Raw genomic sequence first — 24,036 nt, 5'->3', positions numbered from 1 at the left:
CATTTATTTATGTGGCTTTATTTCATTAACATAAAGTTTAGATTAGATTAGAAAATTTAAATAATAGTCTTACTTTTTAATTTTAGTTAATGAACTGCATAACAGTTTTTATCCAGTCATAATGCTGTGAACTCACTTTTGTTCTGACAGACCATTGCAGAGGCAGAGGAGACGCTGAAAGACTTTGAGCACAGAATAACAGAGCTGAAAGCCAGAGGGGCGGAGCTACAGCTGGACCAATTTTCCACCAATGAGCTGCTGAAGCTACAGGTAACAACCAATCAATGGCATCCACGAATCTGTCAAACACTTTTGTCTTCTCAAGTACTCTAAAAACAGAATTAAATCAAGTAGTCCCAAGTTATAATGGTTTAGAAATGAAATACCTTAGTCTTCTCAAAGTCGTCCATGTGTGTGTTTGACAGGATGCTTATGAAGAACTGGTGATGACAGTGGGCTCTCGACGGAGCGGACTGAACCAGAATATGGCACTGAAGAATCAGTATGAGCGAGTTCTCCAGGATCTAATTGATCTGGTGGACACAGCCCAGGATAAGATGAACGCTGACCAGAAGATGATTGCCAGCTCAGTTGAGGACGTGCACAACCTTCTAGACAAACACAAGGTACACCAAACTCTGAAATGCATCTTGTGTTTGTCTGGAAGGTTGTGCACATCCTTCTGATGCTCACGTATTCCCAAATGTTTTATTTCCAGGAATTTTTCCAAGGTTTAGAGTGGCACATGGTCCTCACCGAGACGTTCTACAAAAAAATCAGTGCCTTTGTTTTGCCACGCGAGCGTCAGACTCTGGAGGAGACACTAGCTCGGGCTCAGGATGTGCTTAAGCAAGCGCACAAAAAAGGAGTTGAGCTGGAATGCATCTCAGAGGTAACATGATTTTGGTCAAGTTTATATATGGGCCATTCTACAGGTGAAAACTGCTGTCCTACAACCAAAAAACACATTTAAAAAGCATTTAATATTCAAATCTTAGATGTTTATTAAGATCCTTCTATTATCTATTAAAACCCACAATAATATTTAAAATATAAGTAAGCTTAATATATATAAAATCATCATTTACTGGGTATTTGCAATTGGGAGGTGGCTGTCCCGAACCCTAACCCCTAAAATTCAACTTATGAAAAGTATATTGAACTAATTTTTGTACTTTTTTTTCCATTGTTGCTTTTAAATTTTTTTTTTTTTTTAATTCTTTTAAAAAGTGAAGTAAAAAAAATATATTTTCTTTGTTAATTCTGAAACTTTGTGTAAAAAATATATCCTAGTCTCCACAGAAATAAGCAGCACAATTGTTTTCAACACTGATAATAAAAAGAAATATTTCTTTAGCAGCAAATTAACATATGTGACCCTGGACCACAAAACCAGTCATAAGGTTAAATTTTACAAAACTGAGATGTATATGTCATCTGAAAGCTCAATAAATAAGCTTTCTATTGATATATGGTTTGTTAGGATATGACATTATTTGTCCGAGATACATCTATTTGAAAATCTGGAATCTGAGGGTGCAAAAAAATCTAAATACTGAGAAAATCACCTTTAAAGTTCTCCAAATTAAGTTCTTAACAATGCATATTACTAATCAAACATTACATTTTGATATATTTACAGTAGGAATTTTACAAAAAATCTTCATGGAACATGATCTTTACTTAATTTCCTAATGATTTTTGGCATAAAAGAAAAATCAATAATTTTGACCCATACAATGTATTTTTGGCTATTGCTACAAATATACCCCAGCGACTTAAGACTGGTTTTGTGGTCCAGGGTCACATTAGAATAATTTCTGAAGGATCATGTGACACTGAAGACTGGAGTAATGATGCTGAAAATTCAGCTTTGCTTTACAGAAATAAATTACATTTTACAAAATATTCAAATATAAAATGGTTAGTTTAAATGCTAATAATATTTCAAATTTTATTTTGTTTTTGTTGCAATTTTGATCAAATAAATGCAGTTTTCATAAGCATAAGAGACTTTCAAAAAAATCCTACCAGCCCTAACCTTTTGAATGGTAGTAATATTTCAAATTATTACAAATTATTTTGCCTTTATCAGACGTGGAGTCATCTAGTTTCGGACTACCAGACACTGTACCGATTGCTAGAGGCTGTGGAGGGCAGTCAGCCGACTGTTGGCCTGGTGGAGGAGACAGAGGAGAGACTGAAAGAAAGAATAGAGCTTTATCAAGTATGTAATGAAATAATGAATCTTCAACATGTCTTGTTAGATATTCTACAGTATCTGAACACATTTTCAATCTGACCTTTCATAATCATCACCTTAGGCCCTTAAAGCCAGTCTGACAGAGCACCAACACAAGCTTCATCAGGTGCTGGAGGAAGGGAAGCATCTTCTGTCAGATGTGAGCTGCTCCAGCCTGGAGAACCAGCTCACTCTTTTGGGCGAGCACTGGCTCAACAACTCCACCAAGATTAATAAGGAGCTACAGAACCTGGAATCCACATTGAAACACTCAACCAAGTCAGGAGCTATTTTTTTTAGACTGATGCATTTATTTATATATTTTATTTGATAATCTTCATGACGAGATGTGCTTGACTGTTACAGGTATAAACAGGAGTCTGGGGAACTGAGTTGCTGGCTACAGGAAGCTCTGAAACGCTTGGAGTTCTGGAACACACAGTTCGTTGCTGGTCCTCAGGAACTAGAGACTGTTAAAGATCAACTATCTGCTTTTCTGGTTAGTTCAGACTGGTTCAGTGCAAGAAATCACACGCTGGGAATGTGTTTGGGATGTTGGTACATTTGGTCAACCAGTTTTACTAGAAAACCATACTGGTCCAAGCTTTGCTAGTGATTTTATTTGATCCAATTTTATTTTATGCAATTTTATTTTATCCAGTTGTTTTATTTGATCCAATTTTATTTTATTTTACTTTATCCGATTTTATTGTATTTTATTTTAACCATTTTTATCTTATCTTTATTTTTATCTTATCTTTTATATTATATTTATTTTATTTTATCAAATTTTATTTCATCCAATTTTATTTTAACAAAGTTTTGTTTTATTTAATCCAGTTTTATTTTTACTTTATCCAATTTTATTGTATTTTATTTCATCCAATCTTATTTTACTTTATTTTATCCAATTTTGTTTCATCCAATTTTGTTTGATTTGATCCAGTTTTATTTTATTTTACTTTATCCAATTCTATTGTATTTAATTTTATCCAATTTTGTTTTATTTTATTTTATCCATTTTTATTTTATCCATTTTTATTTTATCCAATTTTATTTTATTTTACTTTATCCAATTTTGTTGTATTTTATCCAATTTTGTTTTATTTTATTTATTTTTCGTTTATCTATTTTTATTTTATCCAATATTTATTTTATTTTGTTTGATCCAATTTTACTTTATTTAGTTTATTTAATCCAATTTTGTTTAATCCAATCTTATTTTAACAAATTTTATTTTATCCAGTTTTGTTTTATTTAATCCAATTTTATTTTTACTTTATTTTGTCCAATATTTATTTTATTTTATTTGATCCAGTCTTATTTTATTTTATCCAATTTTATTTTTGTTTATTTTATCTAATTTTATTTAATCCAGATTTGTTTTTATTTTATTTATTTTATTTTACTTTATCCAGTTCTATTGTATTTTATTTTTTTATCCAATTTTGTTTTATTTTATTTTATCCATTTTTATTTTAGAGTTTCAAGAATGCTGGAGCCAGTTTAGTTTTACTTTCCATTTATTCATTCATTCTCCAAACTGCTGGTCCCATGTAGGGTTGTGGGGATGCTGGAGCCTATCCTAGTGTATCAGCCCATATTTAGTTTATTTATTAATTTTTTACATGTTTGTATTGTATTTTATTTTATATTTTAATAATCTATAATTATAACATAATACTTGTATATTCACAGTTGGATGTTTTGCCAGTGAAAAATAGTTTCAAAAGAAGCTTTAATTAAGAATTATAATTACTAATATCTTTTATTTATATCTTTGCATGTCCATAAGGAAGTACCGATACATGTTGTTTCATACATCGTCTTTTCTTCTGTACAGGAGTTCAGTAAGGAGGTAGAGAGCCGCTCCAGTCTGAAAACCTCGGTCCTGAACGAGGGAAACCAATTGCTCAGACTCAAGAAAATGGACACCGCATCCCTGCGGTCTGAACTCACCCATCTGGACTCTCAGTGGTCCGAACTGCTCGCCCGCATTCCCGTAGTTCAAGAGAAACTTCACCAGGTACTGACCAGCACGCATGCTTACTAAACAGGCTTCAACAAATTGGATTAGTTTCATTTCTGGGTTTCTTAGTTCCTTCATCTTTTAAAGATACATTTTTGTTGTTTTAGTCTCAGATGGATAAGCTGGCGTCCCGTCATGCTATCGCTGAGCTTGTGAACTGGATTTCATTGATGGAGAGAGTGATAGAAGAAGATGAGGAGAATCTCAAAGGGGCTGTTGGATCAAAGGTCATTCAAGACTACCTGCAACGATACAAGGTGACATCATTTACCTTTTATATACCTTTTAGAGTCTACAAAAGGTCTATCGTATTTAAGTGGCCGATCCTTTTCCTAAGGAATCTGTTGGTTCGACTGGATTTTAGAAGTCTATCAGAAGTCTTAAATTTTTTGTGTGTAATTGCTGTTTTCTCCTTGTTGTTGTCCTCTACTTCCTGTAGGGCTTCAGAGTGGATGTGAACTGCAAACAGCTGACTGTGGACTTTGTGAATCAGTCAGTGCTCCAGATGAGCGGTGCAGAAGTGGAGAGCAAACGCAGCGATAAAACTGATTTTGCAGAGAAACTTGGCGCTATGAACTGCCACTGGCAGATACTGCAGACACGTATCACAGAGAGGGTGAGACCTCAGTTGCAGCTCATATATACTATATACACTTTACAAACTCCAGTCAGACTTTTGGTAGGTAATTTAATTCTGAGCTGTTCTATAAATAGTGTTATGAAATTAGTGTTACTGTTCGGTGCATGACTGCTAAATTGTAGGGATGTGACGATATCAAAATCTCACGATACCATAATATCTCAATATGAAGTCACAATATTTATTGTGATATTAAAAAAAAGACAAATTAAGACATTGAAAAATGTTTTAATTTTGTGCATTTTAAAGTAAAATTATTCTATCTAATGCACTTTGAAAGTTCAAAATAAAGAGCTCCAACCAAATGTTTTTAACTAAGAAAACTTAAGACAGAAAAAAGTCAGTGAATTGACTTGTACCTGAACTTTAAAGGGACCTCAACCCTCTTTTTAGTTGTGCTATACTGTCTCAGTCTAAAATTACATTCACACTAGTGTTTTAGGAAGCCAAACAAATTAGAATATAATAATAATAATTGGATTTGGACTGCAGTAACGATACCCATTTAAACCGCTAGCTGTCAATTCATACTACACTTTTAAGCTTTTATTTTGACGGAAATGACAGGAGAGCTTTTATTTTGATGGAAAATTCCAGATTCAGTACAAAAACGTCTCTCACTACAAATCTAGTGAAATGCCGTAATCATCTGACGCAAAAATAAAGCATAACTGGTGGCTGTAAACTCACAGCACATGCAATAAACGAGTTTACTGTGTTCACTGTGAACTGAGCCGTTCTGAGGTGCGGAAAACACCGGATCACGAGCTGATCGCCTGAACGAAGTGCACGCTTCACTTTGAAACACGCAGCAAGAACAGACTTGAAGGGATTGAACCATATTGTGCTTTTATTTTTAGTCCATTTGACAGATACTGTGCTAAAGCATAATGGCCCAAAGTGCAACTTGTAAGACCTTTTATGTTAAAATAAGAAGTTTAAATATATTTTAAAAACTACACTTTTGGCCCGGAAGATCTGTTTCATATCGTCATGTGACCATGATGACATCGAGACAGTTTTGCTATCGTAATACCACGATATTGATAATACCTTTACTAAATTGTATCATAAAATGTGTTGTATAATTCTATTAAATGTTATTTTTTTGTTGTTTCAGGTACAATATCTGGAAGGCCTGTTGGAATCCTGGGTTGAATATGAGGGTAAAGTTCAGACTCTTCAGACATGGCTGAACTCTCAGGAGGACAGACTCAAGAGAAAACAGAGAATTGAGAACTTATCCTCCGTGCAGAATGCACTGAAAGACTGCCAGGTTTGACCATTTGACCAAACACACAGTCTTATTTTGTTTAGCATGACCTCCACGACTGCAATACAAATATTCTGTCTATTTCTGACATGTTACATCAGGAGATGGAGGAGATGGTGAAGGAGAAAGAGAGGGAGGTGGAGAGAGTGGAAGAACAGGCTTGTGCTCTCGTCCAAAATAAGACCGACGAGGCCTGTGCTGTTGTCATGGAGTCTCTGCAAGCCTTGAATAACACATGGGCCAATCTGGACCACTTGGTATTTGCTGTTTTTATTAGACCATAATTACAAGAATTTATATATGGTTCTAGTGTTTGTATGTAGGCTTCTGCATTTAAATTGTCTTTGTATTTCTGTCACTCAGATCGGACAGCTCAAGATCAACCTGAAGTCTGTCCAGGACAAGTGGAGTCAATACAAACAAGCATCTGAAGAGATTAACGGCTACATGACAGAGGGACGGTACTCTGTGTCCCGCTACCGTCTGCTCACAGGATCTCTGGAGGCTTCACGCCTACAGGTGGAGAGTTTACAGGTAAAGAAAGTTCCAGTGCATCTACAAATTATGTGACACTGGACCACAAAACCAGTCTTAAGTAGCACGGGTATATTTGTGGCAATAACTAAAACTACACTGAATGGGTCAAAATTATCAATGTTTCTTTTATGCCAAAAATCATTAGGACATTAGGTAAAGATCATGTTCCATGAAGATATTTTGTACATTTCCTACCATAAATATATCAAAACTTAATTTCTGATTAGTAATATGCATTGCCAAGAACTTATTTTGGACAACTTTAAAGGCGATTTTCTCAGTATTTAGATTTTTTGCACTTTCACATTCCAGATTTTCAAACAGTTGTATCTGGGTCAAATATTGTCCTATCCTAACAAACCATACATCAATAGAAAGCTTATTCAGCTTTCAGATGATAAATAAATTAATTTCAAAAATTGCCCCTTATGACTGGTTTTGTGGTCCAGGGTCACTTGTCGATCTGAAGTCAAAAAATGTCTCATATTCCTTCTCTGGCATCTGTAGAACCTGCAGGAGGAGCTTGAGAAACAAGAGAGCAGTCTGAGAAAGTTCGGATCAGTTACACATCAGCTTCTGGAGGAGTGCCACCCATCTGTGTCTGAGACACTCAATAACACGCTAAAAGACATTAACGCCAGGTGCGTTTTTCAGTCTTTTTTATATATATATATATGTACCATGATACTGTCACAGTATATAGTTCTTACTTAAGAGTTAGTTCACCCAAAAATTTAAATTAGCCCATGATTTACTCACCCTCAAGGCATCCTAGGTGTATATGACTTTCTTCTTTCAGTCGAATCCAATCAGAGGTACGTCAAAAATTGTCCAGGCTTCCAAGCTTTATAATGGCAGTGGGTGGGTGTTTTTGTTCAACAGTCCAAAAGAAGTCCAATAAAGTGCATCCATCCATAATAAAAATGTGGCTAAATAAAGGCCTTCTGTAACTAATCAATGCATTTTTGTAAGAAAAATATTCATATTAAAATTGGTGAAACTTTTTTCTAGCTGGCACCAACTTTTGTGTGTGCAAGCCGCTTCGAGTCTTGTGAAAACCAACATTTGTTTACAGGAGTAAAGGAAGCAAAGTTTCTTTACTTTAGCAAAGGAAAACCGTATTCCGCTTGGCTTATATCGAAATCCTTAGACATTTTTCTTTACAAATCCTCGTTTTGTTTTGCTCTCTCCTCTGTGCTTCCGTGTTCGGCACTTTGGCTATGCATATGTCCTATGTCATCTGCCCGGAACGGCTAGAAAAAAAGTGTTTACAACATTTTAAATTTGGATACAGAAGGCCTATATTCACCCCCTGGAGCTGTGTGAGGCACTTTTTATTATGAATGGATGCACTTCATTGGACTTCTTTTGGACTGTTGAACAAAACCACTTGCCCAGTGTCATTATAAAGCTTGGAAGAGCCAGTGCAATTTTTAATATAACTCCGATTGGATTCATCTGAAATAAGACCTAGGATACCTTGAGGGCAAATCATGGGCTAATTTTCATTTTTGGGTAAACTATAACCCTTCAAGCTTAAGAATACAATGACAAATGTATCAACTGAATCCAAACTGCAAGCATTTCAGTTTGCAAATGCAAAGTCATTTTGGCTTGAGTGGTTTTGTGAGTGAGCTTGATGTAACGGAAGTGTGTGTTTTGTGGTATTCAGGTGGAACAGTCTGCAGGAGGAGATCGTGGAGCGTCTGAAGAGCAGTAAGGCTCTCCTGCAGCTGTGGCAGAGCTATAAAGATCTTTATGGACAGAGCGACTCCAGCGTCCAGACACTAGAGGAGAAAGCAAACCAGATGCTGAAGACAGCCAGCCTCAAAGACATCACAGAGGAGGAAGTGTCCACCTGGATTCAAGACTGTGCTGTGAGTGCAATGTTGCATTTTCTTCTTGGTTCAGTTCGCTTTAACAAGGAAAAACCGCAAAGCATGGTAAACTGTGTTAATGCAAGTCATATGTAAGTAAAATGTTCCCTCAGGAGCTGCTGCGCTCTCAGGCTCCCGTCCAGGCATCTCTGCAAGTTTTATTGGAGCTGGGAGAGCAACTCAAACAGCAGGTGGACACATCAGCTGCGGCCTCCATCCAGTCTGACCACCTGTCTCTCACTCAACGCCTCAGTGCTGTAGAGCAGAGCCTGACCCGACAGCAGGTGACGCTGCAGGTGAGTGAAGAACATCATTCAGTGTTTGAGAGTGTTTTAGTATTTGGTACTGAGGGTTGTTTATTTCCTCAGGCTGGAGTTCGGGATTATGAGACGTTTAATGAGCAGTTGGACTCTCTGTCCCGGTGGATCGTGGAAGCTGAGGAGATTCTGAAAGGTCAGGATCCAAATGGTTCCTCTGACCAGTCATTGATACGGGACCGCATGGAGGAACTGAAGGTATGCAAGATTGAATGGATAAATTATGCTGGGATGCCTGGAATATGAAAAGATTAGATCAGAGTTGTGGTTCACTAAAAATGTAAAAAAAAAAGCTGAAATAAAAATAACATCTAAATATTAGACAAAAAAAAAAAAAAAACACACACATTAGAAATGCTGCCTTGGCAAATAAAATAAGTTTGAGCTGAAAATATAAAAATTCTTAAAACTAAAATTTAAATAAATAATTAATAATTAATTAATTACAAATAAATAAATAAATAAAAATTATAAGTCATAATAAGTCAAAATATTGATAATTACTATGGTAGTATATAAATAATACCAATATAACATATTTGATATAAAGCTGAAATAAAAATGTTAATTTTAAATTTATGCACATAACAAAATACTAAAAAATTTAACTAAAATTAAAATCTGAAAATCTAAAAATAAAAGCTATTTCAAAATGTTAATACATACTATTGTGATATATCAATAATACCAAAATAAATTTGAAATGCATCTAAAAATAAAAATACAATTTAAATTAAAAATAGATTAAAATCATTAACTCGCATAACAAAATTACTAAAAATTAAACTAAAATGAAAATATAAAAATCTCTAAAATTAAAAGCTGAATAGTAATATTAATAAATACAACAGTAGTATATAAATAATACCAAAATAAAGAAATTAAGCTGAAATAAAAATCAGTAATTCAATTAAAAATTAATTTAAATCATTAACTTGCATAACAAAATTACAAAAAATAATCAAAAAATAAAATCTGAAAATCTAATAAAAGCTAATTCAAAATATTAATAAATACTATAGTAGTATATAAATAATACTGAAATAACCTGGAAATAAAGCTGAAATAAAAATTAAAAATTCATTTTAAAAATTAAATAAATTATTAACTTGCATAACATAATTGCTAGAAATTAAACTAAAGTTAAAATTTGGAAATCTAAAAATAAAAGCTAATTCAAAATATGAATAAATACTATAGTAGAATATAAATAATACTGAAATAACCTTGAAATAAAGCGTAAATCAAAATTAATAATTAAATTAAAAATGAAATAAAATTGTTACTCACATAACTCACATAACAAAATTGCTAAAACTTAAACTAAAAATAAAATGGAAAAATAAAAAATTCTAAATATTAATAATAGGTTAGTTCTTTAAATTGTGTGTTTTTTTTTTTTTCAGAAACAAATGCTGAAGTTCAGCAGTATGGCTCCTGATCTGGAGAGGCTGAATGAACTGGGTTACAGACTCCCTCTTAACGACTCTGAAATCAAACGCATGCAGAATCTCAACAGAAGCTGGTCCACCACCTCAGCTCAGACCACTGAGAGATTCAGGTTTGCTCCAGCTCATAATAAAGAAGCATTTTATCATTATTGAATACTCCCTTCCTTGTCAAAACTCTTTCTTAAAATCCTTCATGGAAATCTACAATACTAGAATAGCTAGTCGAGTGCCTGTTTACCTTCTAAAGGATGTCTAAATTCTCTTCTCAGCAAACTTCAGGCCCTGCTACTACAGCAGCAGACATTTCTGGAGAAGTGCGAGACGTGGATGGAGTTCCTGGTGCAGACGGAGGAGAAACTGGCTGTGGAGATTTCCGGAAACTTCCAAAGCCTGATGGAGCAGCAGAGAGCTCATGAGGTAAGACATACAAAAGCAAATTAGATGCTTTAAACCTTTGAACCCGGCTGAGATACTAATAAATGAGCAATGTGTTACAGCTGTTTCAGGCTGAGATGTTCAGCAGACAGCAGATCCTTCACTCCATCGTTAGCGATGGACAACACATGCTGGAGCAGGGACAGGTGGACGACAGGTGAGCAACATCATCTTCATATATATAGTCCAAAGTCAAGTTGGAAGCATCTTGTAAAACGTGCCTTTTTCCCAAAAAAGTGTATGTATGCAAATTGTATAATATCCAAGGTACGCATTTCTAGTATTTGTGCAGTCAATTATCATATTGAATTTTCATAAAGTTTTGAAATCATTGAAGCAAATAAAATTATTTAAATACTATAGTAGTATATAAATAATATTAAAATAACTTTGAAATAAATCTGAAATTAAAATTGATAATTTAATAAAAAATAAAAAACATTTACTCACAAAAAAAAATTACTAAAAATTAAACTCAAATTGAAAGTTAAAATATCTAAAAATAAAAGCTAATTCAAAATAATAAGAAATACTATAGTGGTATAAGAAAGATACCAAAATAACCTTGAAATAAAGCTGAAATAAAAATGTAAAATTCTATTAAAAAGGAATTAAAAATATAATTAAATTACAAAAGAAACAAACAAAAATTAAAATCTAAAAATCTAGAAATGAAAGCGAATTCAGAATAGTAATAAATACTACAGTAATATATAAATAATACTAAAATAACCTTGAAATTTTTAGTTAATTAAAATGATAAACTCACATAATATTTTAAATCTAAAATTAAAGCTAATTTATAATATTAATAAATACTTCAGTAGTATATACTGTAAATAACAATGAAATAACCTAGAAATAAAGCTAAAATAAAAATTTAAAATTCTATTAAAAATGAATTTAAATGATAAACTCACATAACTGAATAACTAAACATTAAAATCTGAAAAATCTACTCAAAAAAAGCAAATTCAAAATAGCAGGTATTCGGTAGTGGCATGAAAAATGCAGAACACATTTTTTACATAAACTTTCATAATTTACAATGAAAATATAAAATACTTCACATTTTAAAAGAATCAAAAAGATACTTTTAAAAACCACAGTGGAAGAAAAAAAAATACATAACAATTATTTTAATATTTTCAAAAATTGAAATTTTGGGGTTAGGGTTCAGGACTGTCACCTCTCAACTGAAAATACCCAATAAACAATGATTTTATAAATATTAAGCTTACTGATATTTTAAATATTATTGTGGGTTATTATTATTATTATTCATTAGATAATAGATGGATCTCAGGAAACATATAATATTTGAATATTTAATTGTTTTTAAAAGTATTTTTTGGCTGTGGGACAGCAGTTCGCACCAGTTCTGTAGAATGGCTCATATACATATGCATATCAGTGTTTAGAGTACATGAACAGACTGAATGCTTACAGTATATTTGAAAATGACCATGTTTCCAGAGATGAGTTCAAGCTGAAGCTGGCTCTGCTCAGTAACCAGTGGCAGGGAGTGGTGAGACGGGCACAGCAGCGCAGGGGCATCATAGACAGTCTCCTGCGGCAGTGGCAGCGCTACAGGGGAATGGTTGAGAAGCTTCGCAAGTGGTTGGTGGAAGCGTCCCATCATGCCGAAACCCTGCAGGCGGGCGCACATGTGCCACTGCAACAGGCACGAGCCATGCTGGATGCAGTTCAGGTAAGTATCCTTTGATCTAAACATGCTTTTGTGCTGGCTGTTAGCGCCCCCTGCTGACACTCTGTTGATCCTGCAGCTGAGAGAGAAGGTTCTGCTGAGGCAACAGGGCAGTTACATCCTGACGGTGGAGGCAGGGAAACAGCTGCTTCTGTCTGCTGACACACGGGCCGAAGCCGCTCTACAAGACGAGCTGCTTGACATACAGGAGCGCTGGAGACACGCCAACATCCGCCTGGAGGAGCAAAAGAAAGAGCTGGCCGTTCTGCTCAGGGTAGGGATCTTTATGTTTACTTCATTTGCAGTCTTTGTTACTACATGTCTGGATCTATTTAGTGATTCTTTTTCTTTAAAAAATTCTTACCAAAAAACTGAGTCATCCATCCAAGCATGAGAAACCTTAAAATATCAGGAAATATCATTGCTCTTTTGTTGATTTTGATTGCTTCCATTGTCCTCATTTGTCGCTTTGGACAAAACCGTCTGCTAAATGACTAAATGTAAATATTTTTTAATTGTAAATTCCAAATCTGGTAAATTCAAGTCATGATTTATTATTTATAAATTTTCTATTTAATTATAATGGGAAATAATTGCTATTTATTACAGTCATAATTTATTTGACAATTATTTTTGGAACCCTGAATGTTGCACAATAGTGTTCCTATTATTGTTTTCATTATTGCTATTTTAATACGTATTTAGTAACTAGATATAAATATGAAATGATTATAATAAGGATATAAATATATAATTTTAGTCAGTTTATTATGTGCTTTTGATTTTTATTATTTTTTGTATATATTTATATTTATATTTAGCTTTGGTTTATTTTTATTTCAGATTAAATTTTAATTTTAGTCATTTTAGTACTTTAACTTATTTTATTTTAATTAGTTGCCAAAACAATTTTAGTTTAAGTTTTTAGGTTTGTCATATTTTTTTTTTTTTTTTTTTCATATTCTCTTGTTTTTAAAACACATAAAACAATTTATATGAAAATATTTATTTAGTGTAATGTTACTATTATAGTGTAGAGTGTAGAGTTACTATTATAGTTTATTCAATTAAATTAGTTAATAAAATTACATTTAATTAGTTTTATTTTTAGATTTCAGATTTTGTTATAATAATTTGTTTAATAATTAAATTTTGCAATTTTTTGTCATATATTAGCTTTTAATAAATATTTTTGTCATGTCCTTGAATTTTTTATTTCAATTTAATTTCAAGTATTAGCTGTAGTAATTTTAGTACATCAAGTTACCAAATGGAAGTGAAAAATAAAACACACACACACACACACACACACACACACATATATATATATATATAAATAAATATAAATTTTAATAAAAATGTAAATATAAATATTTCATATAAATATTAGTTAATACTATCAGGGTTATTATAGCTAACTAACTAAAACTGATTTTTTTACAATATTAATATTTAAGGCAGCATTTCTAATTTTAATTTAGTTTAATTTAGTGTAGTTTACAACTAAAATAAAAAAAGTAAAAAAAAAACATAATACTAAAATGTAACTAAAATAAAAACTAATTTAATGTAAAAACAATTTATAAATATGTTAAAAATAGTATATAATATACAGTGTGTATATATATATATATATTTATTTATTTATTTCACTACTATTTTCACTACTATTATAATAGTTTTTTTATTGTAAAGGTAATTATTTAAGTGAAATATATTTTTTTTAGTAGTTCCATTTAACTCCATTTTTAATTTTGCTCTCAAATGAACATGAGTTTGTCTACATCACTACACATGTTTTAAAGGGTCTTTTAACAAATAATAGAGCAATGCATGATACTGTAATTGTTCATAAAGTGTTATATATACCCAGAAACCACTTTGACTCGTTTCAAACTCTGCAGGATTGGGAAAGATGTGAAAAAGGTATCGGAGGATCCCTGGAGAAACTGAGAGCCTTTAAACGCCAGCTATCCCAGCCGCTCCCAGATCGACATGAGGAGCTACAGTCTGAACAAATGCGCTGCAAGGTATGCAGAGCTCAGATTCAGTATGAAGAACTAAACCATCATAAAATGATGGAAAAAACGACAACCAACGATCATCCATTTCTTTCAGGATCTGGAGAGCATGTTTGACGGCTGGAAGGAGGATTTGACCCACCTGACAATTTTGAGAGAGTCTCTATCCAGCTACATCAGTCCTGAAGATCTGTGCGTGCTCCAGGAACGCATTGAACTCCTGCACCGCCAGTGGGAGGAGATCTGTCACCAGGTACACTCAAAACATGATCAATAGGTGGTGCTGTTTCACTACATATGCATGCATTTTTTGGTGCTTATGCTTTCAAAACCTTAGACATCATAGACACATTGAAACGAATGCTATCTGGGATCCACAGATGTTTTTAAACATCACTGCATCAGAGTATGTTTTGCAGAATATATTACCTTGTGCTTTTTGCTAATAGTGAGAAATGCAAAGCACCAGTTTTTAGCTCAAAGTGAAACTTGAATGCAAAGCATGAAGATTTGTTATGCACTCTCTGTCTTTGTGGCATCCGGTGCGTGAGCTGAGACACCACAGGATGTGAGCGTACGTTTGGTATCTTAGTCGAAAGATATAACCATAGGTAGAAGCTGTCAGAAACTCTTCACTCATGCTGTATTTTTATTGATGCTCTGGTAAGCATACTGCTTTGCCTTTATGGTCTGTTTTCTGTCTTTTCTTCAAAGTAGTTGTGTGCATGTGTAACTGCGTGTTTATTTACACTTTAATTTTGCACATTATAAAGATACGGAGAGATGCTGTGGCTAGATATTTAATCTGCTTAGCTTTAGTTTAAATGCCCATTGCCCAACCATATTTGCAATTACTAAAGGCGTATGTTTTTGTGTATTTGTCTGTGCAGTTGTGTCTGCGCAGGCAGCAGGTGAGCGAGAAGCTGAATGAATGGGCCATCTTCAATGATAAATATAAAGAGCTGTGTGAATGGCTGACGCAAATGGAAAGCAAAGTATCTCAGAATGGAGACATCAGCATTGAAGAGATGATTGAGAAACTGCGAAAGGTAACAATCAAATTAGTGGCATATATACACTGCTATTCAAAAGTTTAGGATTGGTAAGATGTTTGATGGTTTTATAAGACATTTCTTATGCTCATCAAGGCTGCATTTATTTGATCAAAAATGTAATATTGTGAAATATTGTTTCAATTTAAAATGACTGTTTTCTGTGTGAATATATTTTAAAATGTAATTTATTCCTGTGATACAAAGCTACATTTTCAGCATCATTACTCTATAGTCTTCAGTGTCACATGATCCTTCAGAAATCATTGTAATATGCTGATTTATTATCAGTGTTGAAAACAGTTGTGCTGCTTAATATTTTATTTATTTAAAGAAGTCTCTTATGCTCATCAAGACTGCATTTATTTGTTCAAAAATACAGAAAAAAGCTGTAATATTGCAAAATATTATTACAATATAAAATGTTTTTTATTTTAATACACTTTAAAATATAATTTATTCCTGTGATGCAAAGCTACATTTTCAGCATCATTACTCTAGTCTTCAGTGTCACATGATCCTTCAGAAATCATTCTAATATGCTGATTTATTAGTAGTGTTGAAAACAGTTGTACTGCTCAGTATTTAATTTATTTAAAGAAGTCTTTTATGCTCATCAAGACTGCATTTATTTGTTAAAAAATACAGAAAAAAACAGTAATATTGCTCAGTATTCTTACAATATAAAATAATGGTTTTTATTTTAATATACTTTAAAATATAATTGATCCCTTTGATGCAAAGCTAAATTTTTAACATCATTATTCTAGTCTTAAGTGTCACATGATCCTTCAGAAATCATTCTAATATGCTGATTTATTATCTCTGTTGAAAACAGTTGTACTGCTCAGTATTTTATTTATTTAAAGAAGTCTCTTATGCTCATCAAGGCTGCATTTATTTGATCAAAAATACAGAAAAAACAGTAATATTGCAAAATGTTATTACAATATAAAATAATGTTTTTTATTTTAATATACTTTTAAATATAATTTATTCCTGTGATGCAAAGCTGAATTTTCATCTGCTGTAACTCCAGTCTCAAGTGTCACATGATCCTTCAAAGATCATTCTAATATGCTGATTTATTATTAGAATTATCAACAGTTGTGCTGCCAAATATTTTATAACCTGTCAATCTTTGTTCTTCTTTGGTCAATAAAAGGTAAAAAAATACAGCAGTTATTTAAAAAAAGAGAGGATTTCTAACAATATACACTACTGTTTAAACGTTTGGGGTCAGTAAATGTTTATTCTTTCTTTTTTAAAATAAATTAATACTTTTATTCACCAAGGTTTAAATTAATGAAAAGTAATAGCATAGATTTACACTGTTAGAAAAGATTTATATTTTGAATAAATGCTGTTCTTTTTAACTGGTTAGTCATCAAAGAATCCCCAAAAAATAATCACACGTTCCAAAAAATATTTGGCAACACAACTGTTTCCAACACTGATAATTCTAATAAAAGAATGATTTCTGTGACACTTAAGAAAATTCAGCTTTGCATCACAGGAATAAATTATATTTTAAAGTATATTCAAATAAATACCATTATTTTATATTGCATTTTATTTGATCAAATAAATGCAGCTTTGCTCAGCATAAGAGACTTCTTTAAAAACATTACAAGTCTTACTGATCCCAAACTTTTGAGTGTCAGTTCATATGGCTTACATGTGTGTATGTGTATATATATATAGTGTTGCTTAACAACAAGCTGTAACTGTCTTAAAATAGCATTAACATCAACTGTAGCTCATATGGTAGTTTGGTGGAAACTGTGGTTTCCATTATAATCGCTTTTTTTTGTAAGAGGTGTTTGTAGCAACATACCACTAAACACTCTTCGAAAGCAACTAGAGTTGAACTGGATTTTAGTAACTTGCCCTTGTTTTTCTGTGTGTCAGGACTATCAGGAGGAGGTGGCGGTGGTTCAGGAGAATAAACACGAGCTCCAGCAGCTGGGTGAACGTTTAGCTCGGGCCAGTCATGAGAGCAAAGCCTCTGACATCGAACACAAGCTCAGTAAAGTCAACGAACGCTGGCAGCATCTGCTTGACCTCATTGGGGCCAGGTATTGTAACACACACTGAAATGTGGTGTGGTTGGCATTACAGCACTATTTTCTGCAATATTTACTCATAATTAATGTAAAATAATGGAGGTTTGAATCAGCATTGTGTTGAGAGTTCATTTCCTCCCCCTACTTTATAAGTTATTGTAGTAGTATTATATACTGTTATAATATTTATTACTATTTGAATTACCTTTTATTTTAATAAATATTTTTATGTTTTTCATTTAAATTTTAATTTTAGTCATTTTGTTTGGTGCTTTTGTCATTTAATTTTTTTTTTAATTTATATTTAGCTTTGGTTTATTTTTATTTCAGTTTTACTTTTAGTTTTAGTCATTTTAGTTTAGGTTGTTACTTTTTTAATTTTGCTTCTTTTTATTTTATTTTATTTTTTCATAATTTTTCAGTTTTTAAAATGATACATAATATAATAATTTATATCAAAGGATTTTAGTATAAAACTGTTATTTTAGTGTCAATTATAGTTTTTTTTTCATTTAATTCATTTTTATTTTTACATTATTTTTAAATTAATTACATTAATAATTTAATTTTGTATTATATTTGTAAATTTTTATATTTATTTTTTATGTTTTTCATTTAAATGATAGTTTTTAGTCATTTTGTTATGCACTTTTGTTATTTTTCATTAGTTTTTTGTATTTATATTTAGCTTTGGTTTATTTTTATTTTGGTTTTATTTTTATTGACAATACTTCAACTTAGACTTATTTTATTTCACTTATTTGCCAAAATAACATTTTTAATTTTAGTTTTTATTTTCTTTTATTTTCTTTCAAATGAAACATTTATTTTATATATATTATTTTATTTAGTCTCATGGAGTTACTATTATAGTTTTTTTTTAAATATATTTCCTTTTTTCATTTTAAATTTGTAAAAAAAATTAAAATTTTAATAATTTATAATTTGTAATTTATAATTACTAATTGTGATATTGTTTTTTGCTTTTGGCATTTTTATTAGTTTTTCATATTTATATTTAGCTTTGTTTTATTTTTATTTCAGTAATTTTAGTAGGGCTTGCTTCAACTTGGACTTATTTTATTTCATACTTAGTTGCCAAAACTACATTTCTAATTTTAGTATTTTTTTAAGATTACGTTTTTCCAATTTTATTATTATAATTTTAAAAAATTATTTTCCTGTTTTTAAAAATGATACAGAATATAACAATTTATATGAATAGGTTTTAGTATAAAACTGTTATTTTAGTGTCATGGAGTTACTATTATAGTCTTTTATGTTTAATTAGTTTTTATTTTTATATTTTCTGTTTTCATCTGTTTTATATCTGGTTAATTTTAATCATTTAACTTTGCAATTTTGTTTTGTGTTTTTGTCATATTTATTAGCTTTTAATACTTTTTTCTTGTCACGTCTTAATTTTTAATTTCAGTTTTAGTTGTAGTAATTTTAGTACATCAAGCTGTTAAATGGAAGTGAAAAATACTGCCTTGGCAACTAGTTGAGATAAAATAAGCTTAAAATGTGTTTAGATTCATGTTTTCTTTATTTAAAGTAAAGAAAATGTTTCTACGTTTTAGTTTTAGTTAACTATAATAACCCTGATATAAAATAGTAAACTGTGTGTAGACGTAGACACGAAAAAAAGGATGATAAAGATGACAATATCTGTGTTTATTCAGGGTGAAGAAGCTGCGGGAGACTTTAGTGGCCGTTCAGCAGTTGGATAAGAACATGAACAGTCTGCGCACGTGGCTCGCCCACATTGAGACCGAACTGTCCCGTCCCATCGTCTATGACACCTGCGACTACCAGGAGATCCAGAGGAAACTAGATCTACAGCAGGTACGTAGATATACACTGCATTCAAAGACCATTTAGTTGTTTTATTCAAATAAATTGTTATTTTTGTCTTTCATTCAGGAGCTGCAGAGAGACATTGAGAAGCACAGCACAGGTGTGGCGTCTGTGCTGAATCTGTGTGAGGTTTTGCTGCACGACTGTGACGCGTGTGCTACGGACGCCGAGTGTGACTCAATCCAACAGGCCACACGCAGCCTGGACCGCCGCTGGAGGAGCATCTGTGCCATGTCCATGGAGAGGAGACTTAAGTATGACCCATGTACCACTGATGAAGCACATACATACACTTGTGCAGTGCAATGCTGCTTGCTGCATACTATACAGTATTGCAATATATTACCTATTTTATTGTGTTCTTGTTCTTATTGTGTTGATTGTCACTTTTTAAAACTGGAAGGTCAAGTTGAGTGCATTAAATTGTGGGATTCAGCATGCTTACTTGTATACTGCACATTTTGACAAGTGCACCAGGTCATGCTAAGGATTTTATCTGCTTGTGTGTAATATGTGCATACTGCGCATATGATACATAGTTCATACTGTCGTATATATTATGAGTAATATGGAAATATAGCTTTTTGAATGTCAGAGTTTTTTTGTACTATTTATATAGCTTTTTTTTAGTTTTTATTAACGTTTTACTTTTATAATTAAAATTTTTATTTAGTTTTAATTTGAGTTTTAGTGATTTTGCTGTGCTGTCATTGTATTATTATTTTTTAAATATTTATAATTAGCTTTGTTTTATATTTATTTCAGTTTTAGTTTTTCAAATTTTAGTACTTAAACTTATTTTAACAAAATGTTTGTATTTCAGTTAGCTGCCAAAGCAACATTTGTAATTATATATATATATATATATATATTGTATTTTTTATAAATGTTTTGCTATTTAGCTTTATTGCAGTTTTATTTAAATTAATAACATTAATGATTAATATTTATTTTTATTTTATACAATAATTGTACTTAAAGACCAATTTAAACCTACATTTTGCTCATATTTATATATATATATATATATATATATATATATATTTTTTTTTTTTTTTTTTTTTTTTTAATCTATTTCAGCTTTATAACATTTTTTTTCAATTAATGATTTTTTTAGTTTAATAGTTTTTTAATTTTTTTAGACAATAATTGTGCTAAATTACAAATTTAAACCTAAATCTTGCTCAATTTAATTTTTTTTTTGTCATTTAATCTTTCTCAGCTTTATTCCAGCTTTATTTCAATTAATGATTTTTTTAATAGTTTATTTAATTTTGCTCATTTTTATATTGTATTTTACTTAATCTTTTATTTAATCTGTTTCAGCTTTATTTCAATTAATGATTTTTTTATTTTAATCGTTTATTTTTAAATTATTTTAGACAATGACAAATTTAAACCGAAATTTTGTCCATTTTTATATTTAATTTTTTTATTTAATCCTTTTCCGCTTTATTGCAGCTTTATTTTAATTAATTAAATTTTTTAGTTTAATAGTTTATTTTTAATAATTTATACAATAATTGTGCTAAATGACAAATTTCAACCTAAATTTAAACATTTTTATATTTATTTTATTTTTTATTTAATGTATTTCAGCTTTATTGCTGCTTTATTTTAATTAATGACATTTTTAGTTTAATAATTTATTTTTTAAATAATTTTATACAATAATTGTGCTGAATGACAGATGTTAACATACATTTTTATTTATTTTTATTTCCTTTTTTTATTTCAGCTTTATTTGAATTAACTTTTTTTTTAGTTTAATAGTTTATTTTTAATAATTTATACAATAATTGTGCTAAATGACAAATTTAAACCTAAATTTTCACATTTTTATATTTATTTTATTTTTTATTTAATTTATTTCAGCTTTATTGCTGCTTTATTTTAATTAATGAAAATGTTTAGTTCACTAATGTATTTTTTATAATAATTTTATACAATAATTGTGCTAAATGACAAATGTAAACCTACATTTTGCTCATATGAAAGGATCGAGGAGACGTGGCGTCTGTGGCAGAAGTTTCTGGATGACTACACACATTTTGAGGAGTGGCTCATGTTGTCTGAGAAGACAGCCGCACTACCAAACTCTTCAGGTGTGCTTTACACTGTTGCCAAAGAGGAGCTCAAGAAATTTGAGGTGAGATTCTTCCAGACAGAATGAATGTAGTATTATTGATCAGATTTATGATAATAACTCTCTGTGCTTTTGTAGACATTTCAGCGGCAGGTGCATGAAAGTTTGACACAGCTGGAACTGATCAATAAACAGTATCAGCGATTGGCCCGTGAGAATCGCACAGACGCGGCATGTAGTCTGCGAGAAATGGCCCACAACGCCAACCAGCGATGGGATAACCTACAGAGACGAGTGTCATCTGTCCTCCGCAGGCTAAAGGTACAGATCTGTTTGATTAGTTTGATTTTAATGGTATTATTATTAGATAAATGCAAGTGGGCTTTTACTTTAAATCTGATTTTAAAAAGCATTTTTTTTGTTCGCCGCAGCACTTTATAACTCAAAGGGAGGAATTTGAGACAGCACGAGATTGTATCCTGGTCTGGCTGACGGAGATGGACTTGCAATTAACCAACATTGAGCATTTCTCAGAGTGTGATGTACAGGCCAAAATTAAACAGCTGAGGGTACGTCACTGGCCTTTCTTACTGAATTTGTGTTGTTCCTATCTCCTGTGTCATTCTCTCATGGAGGTTTTCTTCTGCGTTCAGGCGTTCCAGCAGGAGATCACTCTGAACACAGCCAAGATCGACCACATATTCCAGCAGGGTGAAGCTCTTCTGGAAAAGAGTGAGCCGATAGATGCTGCTGTGATCGAGGAAGAGCTTGAGGAACTGCAGCGTTACTGCCAGGAAGTGTTTGGACGCGTGGAACGCTATTATAAGAAACTTATACGATTACCGGTAGGTTTAATACATCAGAGCTTTTTCTGACTGATATTGGAGTTGTCCTGTATTCTTTTTGTGTTTATTTTTAGATTAATTTATGTGCACCCTCCTACCTACCTGCTTATTTGTTTGTTTGTTTTTGTTTTTGTTTGTATTTACCATTTTATTTATATTTATCTTTATGTATGTTTACATTTATTTATTTTCATACTTACATTTTTTTTTTCCTTTTATTTATGACTTCCTTTATATATATCCTATATATTTATTACTTTACATTTATTTATTTATTTATTTTTTCATATTTGTTTATATTTATCTTTTTATTTACATTTAACTTTGTGTTTACATTTTTATTTATTCATTTGTTTGTTTGTTCGTTCATTTTATTTATATTTATATTATATTTACCTTTTGTTTGCCTTATTTATTTATTTATGTTTACCTTTATTTGTTTGTTTATATTTACCGATTTATTTATAATATTTATGTATGTTTACATTTATTTTATTTTTACATTTATATGTACCGATTTTATTTATATTTACCTTTTATTGATAATTACCTTTATTTATATATTTGTTTATATTTGTCTTTTTATTTATATATTTTTGTTTATGTTTACATTTTTTATTTATTCATACATTTATTTTATTGAATTTTTTTTTATATATATATATTTTATTTATTTACCTTTTTTTAAATTAATTCATTGTGTTTTATTTTATTAGTTTTAATATTTACCTTTTATTTGTTTACCTTATTTATTTATGTTTAACTTTATTTGTTTATATTTACTATTTTAATAGTTTAACTATTTAGTTTATATTTATGATTATTTTTATGTTTGTTTATATTTATTTCTATGTATTTTTACTAGTGGTGGGCCGTTATCGGCGTTAACGTGCTGCGTTAACGTGAAACTCTTATCGCGCGATAAAAAAAATATCGCCGTTAATCTATTCTCAAATTTGGGTTGGGAGCTGGGTCTAAACTACGCAAGCTATGGTGACTTTCACCTTGATAGTTTAACGCGGATGTATACCAAAGACTATAGAATATGGTCGCGCGTTTAAGTCTCCTCCGCCAAAACACAGACGGGATCGCGTCGTCCTCCATTCATAAAAACCGAATCTACTATAGCGAAATGCCACATAAATTCGTCGTTTTTTGGATTCATAAATCAAATGTTGGTCAGTCACTTAATTCAAATCGTGATATGGACTAGTGTATGTGAAAACTGAAATGCAAAAAGACCGTTTTAATATGAATCCAATATGTTCCGTTTGCCTAGCTGTATGTATGCATTGCGGAGACGAGCTTTTACTACACACTGAAACACACGTGACGCTCCCGGTAATTTTTGGCATTTTCATCTCACATGAACTGATAAACTCAATCTCCCAAACTGCTGTGAGTGTCACTTTTACCGTTTCATTTGAGAAAACTAGCATCATATCATACTGTATGACACAGAAACTTCACGGCAACCTGTCAAAATAAAAGTACGGTGTAACATGTAATGGGCTGGGTAGGTGTTGACATTAAAAAAACACAATCTAATAGGTAGAAAAAACAATTTCATTGTTAGTTAGTTAGTAAACACAAGTAC

General features: G+C 31.3%; 2 protein-coding genes across 2 annotated transcripts in view; both read left to right on the top strand.

Annotated features, from left to right (window-relative positions):
* The window catches only part of LOC141296270 (nesprin-1-like), a 100,898-nt gene extending 100,565 nt beyond the window's left edge, over positions 1-333 (top strand). Inside the window, exon 105 of the mRNA XM_073827534.1 lies at positions 151-333. Within this exon, the coding sequence (XP_073683635.1) occupies positions 151-333 (183 nt within the window). The remainder of the gene's footprint in view (positions 1-150) is intronic.
* LOC141295207 (nesprin-1-like) overlaps positions 183-24,036 on the top strand; it is a 42,482-nt gene continuing 18,628 nt past the window's right edge. The window contains exons 1-31 of the mRNA XM_073826409.1: positions 183-270; positions 426-626; positions 719-892; positions 2,096-2,227; positions 2,325-2,521; positions 2,609-2,741; positions 4,086-4,268; positions 4,379-4,528; positions 4,711-4,887; positions 6,032-6,187; positions 6,286-6,441; positions 6,548-6,718; positions 7,229-7,362; positions 8,394-8,598; positions 8,712-8,894; positions 8,967-9,113; positions 10,322-10,476; positions 10,636-10,783; positions 10,864-10,958; positions 12,278-12,512; positions 12,589-12,783; positions 14,414-14,539; positions 14,628-14,783; positions 15,421-15,579; positions 17,494-17,660; positions 19,334-19,496; positions 19,575-19,762; positions 21,507-21,657; positions 21,733-21,915; positions 22,026-22,163; positions 22,248-22,439. Of these exons, the coding sequence (XP_073682510.1) occupies positions 447-626; positions 719-892; positions 2,096-2,227; positions 2,325-2,521; positions 2,609-2,741; positions 4,086-4,268; positions 4,379-4,528; positions 4,711-4,887; positions 6,032-6,187; positions 6,286-6,441; positions 6,548-6,718; positions 7,229-7,362; positions 8,394-8,598; positions 8,712-8,894; positions 8,967-9,113; positions 10,322-10,476; positions 10,636-10,783; positions 10,864-10,958; positions 12,278-12,512; positions 12,589-12,783; positions 14,414-14,539; positions 14,628-14,783; positions 15,421-15,579; positions 17,494-17,660; positions 19,334-19,496; positions 19,575-19,762; positions 21,507-21,657; positions 21,733-21,915; positions 22,026-22,163; positions 22,248-22,439 (4,929 nt within the window). The 5' untranslated portion in view covers positions 183-270; positions 426-446. The remainder of the gene's footprint in view (positions 271-425; positions 627-718; positions 893-2,095; positions 2,228-2,324; positions 2,522-2,608; positions 2,742-4,085; positions 4,269-4,378; positions 4,529-4,710; positions 4,888-6,031; positions 6,188-6,285; positions 6,442-6,547; positions 6,719-7,228; positions 7,363-8,393; positions 8,599-8,711; positions 8,895-8,966; positions 9,114-10,321; positions 10,477-10,635; positions 10,784-10,863; positions 10,959-12,277; positions 12,513-12,588; positions 12,784-14,413; positions 14,540-14,627; positions 14,784-15,420; positions 15,580-17,493; positions 17,661-19,333; positions 19,497-19,574; positions 19,763-21,506; positions 21,658-21,732; positions 21,916-22,025; positions 22,164-22,247; positions 22,440-24,036) is intronic.

This window comes from Garra rufa, chromosome 21, assembly GCF_049309525.1.
Source record: "Garra rufa chromosome 21, GarRuf1.0, whole genome shotgun sequence".
In the NCBI taxonomy this organism is placed as follows: domain Eukaryota; kingdom Metazoa; phylum Chordata; class Actinopteri; order Cypriniformes; family Cyprinidae; genus Garra; species Garra rufa.
This window is presented reverse-complemented; position numbering and strand designations above follow the sequence as displayed.